At 47.5% G+C, this 12,659-nt stretch overlaps 1 protein-coding gene across 1 annotated transcript; it reads right to left on the bottom strand.

Annotated features, from left to right (window-relative positions):
* Window positions 1-2,773: 2,773 nt before the first annotated feature.
* On the bottom strand, window positions 2,774-4,818 carry LOC126536731 (very long chain fatty acid elongase AAEL008004-like). The gene has a single exon (XM_050183746.2). It carries the CDS (start codon window positions 4,612-4,614, stop codon window positions 3,775-3,777), a length of 840 nt encoding a protein of 279 aa, XP_050039703.1. The 5' UTR covers window positions 4,615-4,818; the 3' UTR covers window positions 2,774-3,774.
* Window positions 4,819-12,659: the final 7,841 nt, after the last annotated feature.

Here is a 12,659-nt window from a genome sequence, read left to right as displayed (position 1 = left end):
TTAAGTCAATATTAGTAGTCATTCAGTAGTAAGTCAGTATTAAGAAATGGTGGCGCAACAGGTGGCCACTCTGTTCCTCATCTTCTAGTGACTTGAATGATGAATCGTTGCTGGAACTTTGTCGAGTAGTTTTCGAGATGTCCTGCAAAGTCGTGCTGTGCTTTCTTCTCTGCGTAAGAGTACGTTTATTTTCGAAAAGAAAAGCCATATGTATACATGCCGCCAGATATTTTTCAAAAAGGTGCAATTTCCATTCCAGCATCTAAGTATGCGACGGACATAAGCCACTGCGGCTTTCACCAGTGGCAATGTCCTTTTTGTGAATCAGGCTAGCAACATTCCAAGCGATCGGCCCACTGAGCCTTGGGGACTTTGTTACGCGATGCTTCAAATGTGTTAACGAAGGGCGGAATCTGTTTTATATCGGCCTAGTTCGAGGCGTCGAACGACCTCGTATGCGTCAAACTCACTAGAGTCAGGCAACCTTGGCTGACGCTCACTCGCGACGCGCTGCAGTGCGAGCTAATATTTGCGAAAGTTGAAAAGTAAAGCGAACAAACCAAGCAAAAGCAACTGCTCGTAGACGCTATGACCTGTGATAATTGAACTGATGTGTGCTGAGAAAGAGCGCGTTTGGTTCAGTTGCGGGCGCTGCGCCAATAATGCGCTTATGGATTCAGAAAGTTGAAGGATACGTTCGATGGATCGCATGGCATTATTTGTTGTCAACAAATATCTCGCATTGGAGTGTTTTTTTTTTATACATATATGATCAGCGCCACACGTTAAATCGCAGTCTCTTGTCGCTAAAAGGCTACCAACACTCGTGGGCCTCATGTCTGAGGCACCTGCTAAAGGTGCCTCAGGTGTATCTAGCATGAAATATGCTCTTATATCGCCCTTGCGTCACTGAGTTCGGTTTGTTTTTTTAACCACCAGTCTCGAGATATTTTTACAGAGGAATTCATAAAGAACAGTAAACACGTAATCTTTGTAATCCAGAAGCTGAGTCACATAATTGGTGTAGTAAATCGTAACCGAAACGTTTTCCCTACTTCTGCAGTAGTTCTACCATATACCACTCTTGCTTCTCGTTTATTTATTGTCACATGGTGTGGGGGGACACTCAAATTGATGCAACTCTGTTGTTGTTTACTGCAGAAAAGGATACGTGTCACAGCCGACCGTCTCGTACACTACACACACGAAATAAGTTTGAAATTTTAGAAGTTTAAAATTGCCAGAGCGCGTAACTAAGCGTGATTGTCCCAATGCGTCACATTTCTTTATCGCGCGTTTGGGTTTTCAATATGTAAAATTTCCCCGTTGTGGTTTTTAGAATTGCATTGTGGAGTAAGTTGTGTGTTTCTCGGCATATCGCTCATTTGTGTATATTTTGTATTTCTTGTAGAAACCACGCGGCAGCTCCGCACTGCCAAGTCTTGTGAGCGTAGGGGGCGTGGCGTTTCTCACGCTGCAATTGCAGCTTTTATCGTACCTACTTCAACCTACTGAATATAAAAAATAAACTACAATCTTTAAATCACATTAGTTTTGGAAAAATAAGCTTCCGGAGCTGTGCCCAATAAATTTGGCCGCTCCAACCATGGGAGTCTAATGTTTGCATTACCCAGAAGCCCTGACTTACCTTGCTTCAGGAACTGTGTTGGGGAAATGGGCTAGCGCTGAATCTTCTTGCGAACAAGGTCGGTGGGGTCCTGTTCTCACAACCTAAGATATAAAAAAAGGCACCACGTGAGAACGAACCGAAACACAAGAAAAGCCACAACTGGCGACGGTGGATAATTCAGGGACTGCCGTTCTTTGTCGTACAGGTCACGGGGCACCCAACCGAACGTTGCTCGGTCGCCAGACTCGCTCGGTGTCGCCGAACGAGGTACACACGGAAGTCTAGCCGGTGGAGGGCTATAGGAGCTCTCAGAACAGCAGTGATATTTGATTAGTCAGGCGGGCGGCGCGGCCTGATTGGAAAAAACAATTGCACGAGAGTCAAGTTCATGCCTGGGGGCCTTCCCAACAGAAGCCGAGCAAATAGAAGGACTAGGACATTTACGGTCGGTGAACAATTATACTCGTCCCCTGGTCCGAGACGTCTATGTAAACTGCGCGGTTGGCGTTGACCTTGCCAACCTCGATGTGGGACACGCAGATGACTCAGCGCACCCTGAAAAGAGCGCAAGCACTGAACGAGGAGCCTGGAACTGCTCTGTGTGGCGCACGATTGATGGCTTCCTGATGACTTCCCGCCAGAATGACTCGTGACACGATTGCTGGGTCCCATTCCTGCTGCACCTGCCACGGTAGCTCAGTGGCTAGGGCACTGCGCTGTTGACCTCGAGGTCGTGGGTTTGATCACGGCCGCCGCGGCCGCCATTCCATAGGAGGCGAAATGCGAAAACACTCGCGTACTTAGATTTAGGTGCACGTTAAAGAACCCCGAGTGGCCGAAATAATGCGGAGGCACGCTGTAGTAGGCGCTACCACGTGCCTCACAATCAGTCCACGATTTTGGCGCGCAAAATCTTTCTTTTTTCTTTATATCGTTGCTCCACGCATTGGACAAGTTTTTGGGTGTGTGTGTGTGGCAGAATGGCGCGTGCAGCATGGAGTTGATAGTGACATGCAATATTTGCACTCCATTAATACGTATCAGTTGCACAACCAGCCTATCGCCGGTGTTCTTTCATCGAAGAGCACGTGTGATGGCTTGGAGTGTCAAATATTGAACATAGCAGTCACATCGATTACGTGGTCATGAGCATTTAGAACATTTATTCTTGCCACCAGTTACAAAAGAAATGTTAAACAAGCACTCTCACCTTGCCTCAGTGGTTGGAAACACTTGTGGCATCTTTATTCACCGAACGTCTTCATCCTCATAGCTATGGATTACGATGACTAGCTTTTTGCCGTAATTAACCAAGATGATAAATTTTCTCCGTTAATTTCTTTTCTCTCTTTTGATTGGGTGTACGTGAAGAATTGAGGTGATCTAATGTCGCTTCTGAAGGCATTTTTAGCGGTACTTGTGGTTATGGGTGATTTTTCGGCTGAAGCACTGCGGCCATCTACTCAAGTTATGCTGCGCAGAAGCCGAACGATCCTTATCCTTTTGTAACTGTCCTTTATAGCATCGATTTCCTCCTCACATAAATGATACAATGACGTCATTACGATGTTAGCGACCATCTACAAGAGGTTTACGGCGTTACGCTATAGAGGGTAAATTTAGTTCCGGTAAGAATGCAACAAATACTAACGGCAATGCCTCTGTTACATCGGTGGTGAGCGGTTGCTCGAGTTTACAGCATGAAATACTGAAAGTTACGAAAAATTATGTCGCACACATACACACACACAAAAAAAAAAATATAAGCGCTCGCAATAACACCGGTGAAAAACACAATACATGAACAGCAAATGTGAGTGAAGCCGTGACAAACTAGAAATGCAAGGTACGTAACAACAAGCTAAACCCGAGTTCACGAAACCGCTCGTGCGCAAGAACACTTCGTAAGGAAAGCCCGTGCGAAGCATGACAGCGCAAGAGAAATGGGTTCTTGCGAATGAGAGGCTTTATAACTTCTGCGTGGGAGCTCTGTCAATGATCAAGTTGGCATTCCCGACTGCAGTTCGCCTCGCGTTTTACAACTAGAGTTGAAACCCGTTACGACAGTGTTCACCGAAGCCACCTTCCGTGTGCGGTACCGCTCTTTTCACAAACGACTCAAAGAGCCACGCACCTCATAGTGGTCAGTCCCTTTTGTCTCCTTGCACTGTGCAGAAGTCCAAGTTTCTGTTTGAGGCATAAGCGTTGATGTAAAAGTTAATGAACAGCACTAGTCCCAGGGTGCCTTGCGCCGACGCGAGCACGGTAAGTACCATCGGGTACCCGCAGTCATAGAAGATTGGTATTGACACGTGCAGGGTAAGAAAGACGAACTGGAAGATCTGCAGACGAGTAAGGTACTTTTTCCACCACAAGTACTTCTGCACCGCAGGACCGAGGGCACTGAGAAAGTAGTATGAATACATGATGATGTGGATGAACGAGTTGAAGCAGATGCCCATTAACACTTGACCGTCGCACCCGAAGGTGATCCAGAGCCAGCCGCTGAACACCACGAGGAAATGATGAAGTACGTGAAGCACCGTGATGTGGGAGAACTTCTTCCTCGCCAAGAAGAAGAAGGTGTCGAAGAAGTCGGCGATGCGCACGAACAGGTACCACCACGTCAGGTTGAGAATGGTCATGGCGTTCTCCTCACGGGAATAGCTGACGCCCTGGCAGAAGACGTTGTAACCTCCGCCCAGGTACGAGTGGCGAACGTACTGGTAAAAGAAGAACATGTTGGCGATCACCATCGCCAAGTTGTAGACCATGATGATGGGCTTGAGCTCGAATGGCTTGCGGTTCATCATCCATCGCGGGCCACCGATCTTGACCACGAAGATGTAGCCAAACAGCAGCGGGAACACAAACTTGGGATCGGCCACGAGGGTCCAGCCTTCCGTGCGCGGGTCCCGTTTAGAGAGCACGTACCTATAAAGGTCCATGATCGGCGTCATTATTGCGGGCGCTAGTAGCGACATCGTATCTGTCGGGAGGCTCGGTCGTAATCACGCCAAGTTCAAGAATGCGACACGGTCGATTCGATCCGCTGCCCACAGCACCGGCACTGGAGAAGCAAGAGCGAAGATTTGCCGGCTTGCACGGCGCGTCGAAGGCACGCGGGAGCCGCCGCGTTTCGGGGGGCCACAATGCGAAGCTGACCACCGCGTTCGTAACTAGTCCACGTGCGTGGAGCCGGCGGGCCACACAATTTCGGGGGGGAGAGAGGGCACGTACGTGACTCGTCCGAGCAGGGCGCGGGAAGAAGGATGGAGGAGGGTGGGGAGGGCAGCCGGAGAAGAGATCGGAGAACTCGACAAACGGCAGCGTAGAGGCTTGTATGCCTTCCTGACACACTTCTTTCTTTCTTTCTCTCCCTTTCCAGAGATCCTTTCTTAACGCGGCCGATACACGCAAGTGCATTTCACGGGCGCCAGTCCCTGTTGTGCAACTCGAAGGGTAATAAAGTGCTGCGTCTTCCTGCACTTGAACGATCTTGTGCAGACCCGTGTGATGTGGCAAAACACGCAAGCAGGAAGCGGCGCGCCCCTCGAGTTCGCGGTCATTAAGACAACCCCTGGGTGCGCTTAGTATCAGGCGAGACACATCTGTAATAGGAGTAAAAGAAGTAAAAGACTTCGCATTCGTTTTTTTTTTTCTTCAATAGTGATTGCGTGCACGTCACCGTGCTATCATTATTCGTCTTCGTCTTTTGTGTAGGACTGCACGCAGATAGTAAGTTAAATGAAGATAACCGCGCAGTTAGCTGAAAATGAAATTGAATGGGGAAGCAGAAAACGCAGCCAGGCTCCCACGTTATTGTCGTAGTAACGTAGTCGCGTTATGGGGGGGGGGGGGGGGGGGGCTGTACGTGGGCCTTGACTGTACAGCCAGATCTTTGGCTATATTAAATTTTACTAATTATCTTGCGGCCACATTTTCTCACGGGGCATAAATGTTACACAAGCGCGACACAGCGCGTGCCACGACGAACTGGGTGGAAGTTCCCCCGCTTATCGTAGATAGCAATGACCTTGTGCGCCTGGCTCTGTCTTTTTTCTTAATGCGTTAGCATTAGAGTGTCAAAGTGGAAAAAAGTGTGAAGTGTGGGAAGCCGGTCATGCCGTAGAGTTAGAGAGAGATAGGAGGGCTTAGAAGAGCATTTCTTTATCTCAATTAGTAACTACAAATAATTTTCCCCCGCTGTCCTTCGTGTCACTGTTTATTGGCTCCTTCTGAATTGATTACATAACACCTAATGCTAACGAATTTACCTCAAGATCGCCACTGAATTTTCTTTTTTCTTTAAACATATGTCGCTGTAGTGGGCATGCGCCGGAATATAATGAACAACACGTGCAAAGCTGTGATACAATGGTATCACAGGGGCAAGAAAAAGCAGTGCACGAGAGGATGAGCAACTTTCCGATCTGGTTTCAAGCATGTTGAAAGCTGTGAGCCCGCTCTAAGGCGCGTTCCCAATGTACCAATGTCGTCACCAACCCTGCCGTCGTGTTTGTTGTTTGTTTTCGTCTGACTGGCATTCATTTAATAGTCGTCTAGCGGGAAAAAGAATGCCACCTCACATACTAATAGATGAGACTCCGCGTGCTAGGATTGTCATTGACTGGCCGATTCACACAACCAAATAGCTATAACAGACAGCATTGGTAAGGCAGCTTAATGTTCTGAGCCGGAAAACAACAGAAAAGGGCATATTCATTGTTGCAGGGGTTTCTGTAGAACCTTTCCTCATGGCGGGCCACGTGGAGGATATAGTCGGATTGGACATTAGCTAGGATCGTGTGCGACAACGGCTCGTGGAGTAGGATTGACTAACAGAAGTGTGGTCCAAAACCCGTGTGTTTAAGGCAAACAGCAAGGCGAGAAGGCTGCAGTTTGCACAGGATCATCTACAGTGGAGGGTCGATGACTGGAACAGAGTGGCCTTTACGAACGAATCAAACTTCGGCACTGAATGACAACATAAACAAAAAGTACACCGTCGGCTCTCATGCGGCATGTGGTCGATATTGCATTTACGAGGGAGTGGTAATGACTTTAATACTAGATTCCGCAATTTTTTGTGGTTTTGTAGAAACGACCCTTACTGCTCAGAAAACGTGAGCTCATCTGGTCGCCGCAGCGTCAATGTCCGGGGCACGGTCACAAAGGACGGGCTCGGATCCGACTTTCGAGTATCGGGACAATCTGCTCGGCACCTACATTGACATCAATAACCACAAGCTTCTTTCACACTGGCTTGATGGCCCCGCTAAGAACGGTAGTTTTGCGTCGAGCAGGAACTATCAGCGGTACCCACTGCGCGCACTGTGGAGGTTCACCTTGAGAAAAAGGGGGTTATGACGCTACCACGGCCACCGCAAGGAACCGACTTGAAAATTTTTTTGTAATTTGTGGGAAATAATGAGAAGGAATCTTCAGAGGCTTTATTTGCGCAATGTGCAACCTGACGAAGTCTGCGAAGCTGCGAAGGTGCATTGAGAGGTACTCAAAAGAGACGTGGACCTCGTACCTGCACTGTACGATTTACTACTGCGGCGCATGGCCGGTGCTGTTCAGTTGACGGGAGACTTCCAACCTTACTAACTGAGCAGCTTCCTTTTTCCCAAACTATGTTTTCTTTCTATACTAGTTGAAGCTAAGGAACGCCATCTCATATTTAAGCTTGCCCGCCGAGGGCCACTAAGCCACAACATGTATCTGCAATAATCTTCTTTGAAACATACGCGATCATGGGATGCGCTTAACGTGCGGAAATAAAAAGTTTGAAGCTCAAACAAAACGCGTTTCGTCATCTGTTTGTCCTGCTTTGGACGTCTTGATCATTATTGTTCTAACTATAGTGGCATGCGCTGAAACAAAATAAGCGTGAATGCGCACGCTCTTGCTCTCTCCGCTAAGCCGTGAAGCTTCCAGCGAGTTAATGCCGGTAAAGGCTGGGTCGTGCTTATGGCAAGAGCATAGCAGACGAAACTTGCACTTGTACTGAAATTGGTGCGCCTGTACTTGCTTTTGCTGATTTCGTCGCCTCGTCCCGTTAAAAGGCCCTGAGTGGCCTGTCAGCCGGGAGAGGAAGAGATGATAAACTTTGTACGCAACAGCACGCGGGTGAAGCAAGCGTGGGTAGCTTCTCGGCTCCCCAGTGGGTGGTGCTCTCAGTACAGAAGTCCAGCAGCCTTAGCTGCCTTTTTCGCTCGGTTCACCAGCTCGAGCGTGTGTGTCAAGTCGGAGCAGGACAGTGAGGCCAGGGCTGGCCCGCGACCGGACAGGCCCCCGGGACGGACTCGGGCAGGGTAAGAAATTGTTGACTCGGGGCCGGGTAGGGCTCGGGTCTCGGGTCTCGCAGTTATGGACTCGGGTTGGGCTCGGGCCTCAGTGGGCCTATATTAGGCTCAGGCATGCTATTTTCAAGTTCAGAAAATTGAAGACTACAAAAATTATAGCCCTATGCACGTTATAGGTCAGTGGTGTCTGTTGGTGTATGAGAAAGTCGAGGCACGCAGGCAGGCCAGAACACAGAACCGATATGCTGCCCAGATTAATGTATATTAGTAGCGCTCGTCAGTCATTGGGAAAACGGTACCAGTGATTACCATCGGTCACTATGCACACCGCTTTACAATGCAATTAGCACACTTCAGGAACTTTTAATGCGAATAGCACTCTGTCTACTTCAGCCGTTTTGAGCCTGCCAGCCAGCCTGCCTGCCTGCCTGCTTATCTATCTATCTATCTATCTATCTATCTATCTATCTATCTATCTATCTATCTATCTATCTATCTATCTATCTATCTATCTATCTATCTATCTAGCTAGCTAGCTAGCTAGCTAGCTAGCTAGCTAGCTGTCTGTCTGTCTGTCTGTCTGTCTGTCTGTCTGTGTGTCTATCTATCTATCTATCTATCTATCTATCTATCTATCTATCTATCTATCTATCTATCTATCTATCTATCTATCTATCTATCTGTCTGTCTGTCTGTCTGTCTGTCTGTCTGTCTGTCTGTCTGTCTGTCTGTCTGTCTGTCTGTCTGTCTGTCTGTCTGTCTGTCTGTCTGTCTGTCTGTCTGTCTGTCTGTCTGTCTGTCCGTCCGTCCGTCTGTCTGTCTGTCTGTCTGTCTGTCTGTCTGTCTGTCTGTCTGTCTGTCTGTCTGTCTGTCTGTCTGTCTGTCCGTCCGTCCGTCCGTCCGTCCGTCCATCCTCATATGCGTACCCAGTAGCCCAAGTGTCTACCTGCTCGGGCCACTAGGCATGTGCTCCAGGCCGTGATACCATTCGCCATCATTCGCCATTCGCCATCATTCGCCATCATTCATTCGCCATCATTGTAGCTTTGTGAACTGACTCTCGTCATGCTGTCGTCGTCGCGGTTTCTACTGCAACCCACTCGTCCATGTTGTCTAATAAGTTGGGGCACTAGGAATGTGCTTGGGGTCGGGAAGTCGTCGTGGGCGTCGCATCGTCGTCATTGCAGCGTTGTTATCCGACTCTCGTTAGGCCGTCGTTATCGAGCCATCCTCGTTACACCGTCGTCGTCATGTCTTCATCGTCATGCCGTTGTTTTATAATTGTCATCACTTTAACATCATCTCATTGTCTTCATTCCGTCGTCGTCATACCGCCTTCGCCGTTCCATCGGCATCAATATTTTTCGCCGTTATATTGTAATCATACTGTCGTCAATCAATCGAGATTATGCCACTCTTGTCATGCCGTCATCGTCACACAGTCGCTATCATCACTCCATTGTCAGACCGTCGTCGTAATGCCGTCTAAATCTTGCCCCATCGACACTCCAGCTTCGCCATCCCATTCTCGTCATGCCAACGTAGTCACCCCATTATTCTCTTGCCGTTGTCATGCAATCATCGTCACTGCATCATCATCATACAGTCGTCTTGAATTCGTTGTCATACCACCATCGGGATGCTGTCGTGGTAATTTTCTCGTCATTCGACATTCGAACTTCGACATTCGACTGTCGTCGTCATGCCGGCGTCGTAATACGGTTATCGTAATACCGTTGTCGTCATGCTATCGTCGTCATACTGCCTTTTCATCATCATCATCATCGCTTTAGCATCTTCATTCCATTATCGTCATTCCGTCGTCGTCATGTCAACTTCTTCGATCCATCATTCCTTGTTCGTCCTTCTATCGTTGTCTTGTTGTCGTCAGCAAACCATGATTATGCCCCCCTTGTCATGCCATCGTCGTCACTGTATTGTGGTCCCACAGATGATGCTATGATGCATTCGTTGTCAGACCGTCATCGTCATGGCGTCTTGATTGTACCATCATCGTCATTGGTACTTCTTAATCCGGTTGTGTTCGTACCGCAGTCGTCCCACCATCGTCGTCATGCAGTTGCTGTCATCTCATTGTCCTCATGTCATCGTCATCGTCACGTTGTCTTTCGGTGGGGGCTAAATGCGAAAACACCCATGTACTTAGATTTATGTGCACGTTAAAGAACCCCAGGTGGTCGAAATTTCCGGAATCCTCCACTACGGCGTGCCTCATAAGCAGAAATTGGTTTTGGCACGTAAAACCCCATAATTTAAAAAAATTGTCACGTTGTTGTCGTTATAACATCGTCATAGTTAAGAATCGTCATATCATTATCGTCATGCCATCCTCATTATACGCATTTGTCATTCCATCAATATCATTCTTTCTTCGTCATTCCATCGTCACTGCGTTGGCAGTCCGTCAGGGATATGACGCACTCCAGGTCAGTCGACGCTCGCGCAGTAGTACTGTTAAAGGATCGGCCGGGTGTACATTTAGCGAAGCAGTTAAGTTTCTGTTAATCAGACATATTCTTTCGATTCATTCGTACCTCGGGCAGAAAAGCGAAAGCTATTAGTCACCTCAGTCGACCTGAAATGAGAGCAAGAATGCGGGCTCCTCAACTGTCAGCCTGTGAGCGTGCTCCACGTGTTTATTCTTTGCGACTTTGAGGGAGCAGCATAGCAAGCTCTTGAATACCGTATACCTTGGCATAGTTCATTTCTTTTTTGTCTCTTCGCTCTGTTACTTTTCTATACGTAATTACAGGTATCATTTTTCAACAGTATTTGCTTTGCACATATATAACCTCAACTTACGCCCTCAAACTTCGAATTCGGTGGGCTCGGTGTCTGTGCCGCATCACAGTTGTGTAATCTACTCGTCTTCGCCATGCAGGTGTTCTCGCCTTAATCATCTGCATCATGCTCCCTACAGTCTTTTGCGTTTCCTGGGCGACCGCGATAGAACGTGCGCCCTTGCGCGGCGCGGTTGACGGGGCGACATTATTCGCAGCAACAACAACCGCCCCCTTTTCCGTTCTAACGACACAAGCGAAATTGACCCTCAGTCCCGACTGGAAGGCCCCATCGTCAGCGACCGCACTCAACATGCCAACTATATATGAGCAGCGGCCATCCTCAGCAATCTGTGAGCTCGGTGGCTGTGTCACATCGCAGTTGTGTAATCCACTCGTCTTCGCCATGCAGGTTGGTAACCATCTCACTCTATTCTCAAATAAAACCAGTAATTACTTTTTGGTACAGCTACTGAGCCCCCAGTGTTGCCTTGCTACCTGTATCGAGTGCTTTCAGGTTGTTCGGTCCCTGTTACTGATGTGCGGTGACATTGAGAGCAATCCGACAAGCTAGACATTATCTTTGACCAACTAAAAAAGATATCTGCTCGCCAGACTGAATTGGTAAATAATGTGCAAAGGCTTAAGGGTCAAGTGCTTTCAATGGACCAGAAAATGACGGATCTGACCGCGCGTCTCAGCACTTTAGAAAGTCACTGCAAAAATATCTACACTCCACAGTGATCTAGAGATTATTCAAACCACTGCAACTGAAACGACTCATTTAGTTAGTGTGCTAGAGGCTCATCTGGATGACGTAGAAAATCTATCCAGGCGAGACAACCTATCTTTTATGGTTTACCGGATACTAGCCCCTCTGAAACGTATTCGCAATCAGAAGACGTAATCATTCGCCACTGCTCTAACCACCTAGACACCCAGTTGAGCCTTAACGATATTGAACGCGTACATCGCCTCGGTAGACACTCTAAAAACAGGCAACGCTCGATTATCGTTAAGTTTACATTCCTCAAAACTAAAGAATCAATTCTTTCTAAAGGTCCAAAATTTAAAGGTACCGACTACAGCGTAGGTGAAGACATCTCGTGCCTGTGTTCAAAACTGACGGATACACCTTGTCGCTTTTGCTATAGTGAAGTCTGTGTCTTTTTCCCTGACGTTTGAAATTTTGCATATTGACCTGAAACGTTACGTTTTTGATGAAACTTCAGATTCTGTAAAAGAAATATCTTAAGAATCAACTCATTCTTGCCAGTCATCACGCTATACCCCGCCTACTCCTCGTGCCAACGTCTCCTTATAGATAATGTATACTAACATTCGCAGCTTCCTGCCGAAGCGCGATATCGTATCAAACCTTATAACATCGTCAGGCATCAATGTACTTATAATAACCGAAACGTAGTTGCACAACGATATCACTGACTCAGAAGTTCTGTTCGAGCTGCCCAATTTTCATCTTTTTCGTGCAGATCGCAAAGATTCTCGCGCGGAATGAGTTCTGATTGCTGTCAACCAGCAGTTGTCTTGTTCTGCCATTAATGTCACGTGAGACTTGGAAATTTTGTGGGTTATATGCCGCGCTTCTTCACTAAAACTATTAATTGGTATTTGTTATAGGCCGCTTCGCACTAGTCGCGACTTTCCCCACAAGCTTCACAATGTTCTAAATTAACTAGTTTCAATACACCCTAAAACACACATTCCTATTCGGGGATTTTAATTACCCCAATATCGACTGGAGTAATCAACCTCAGCCCATACTTAGTCAAGAAGAGCCGAAATACTTCATTGATGCTTGCCCTACTTTTAACTTGACCCAACTTGTATCTGAACCGACACGCGTCGCAGGTGAAGCTGCTAAGCACTGAAGACCTCATACTGACCACTCATCCT

The sequence above is a fragment of the Dermacentor andersoni genome, chromosome 4 (genome assembly GCF_023375885.2).
Source record: "Dermacentor andersoni chromosome 4, qqDerAnde1_hic_scaffold, whole genome shotgun sequence".
Taxonomy (NCBI): domain Eukaryota; kingdom Metazoa; phylum Arthropoda; class Arachnida; order Ixodida; family Ixodidae; genus Dermacentor; species Dermacentor andersoni.
Note: the sequence above shows the minus strand (reverse complement) of the source record. Positions and strands in the feature narration are given on the sequence as shown.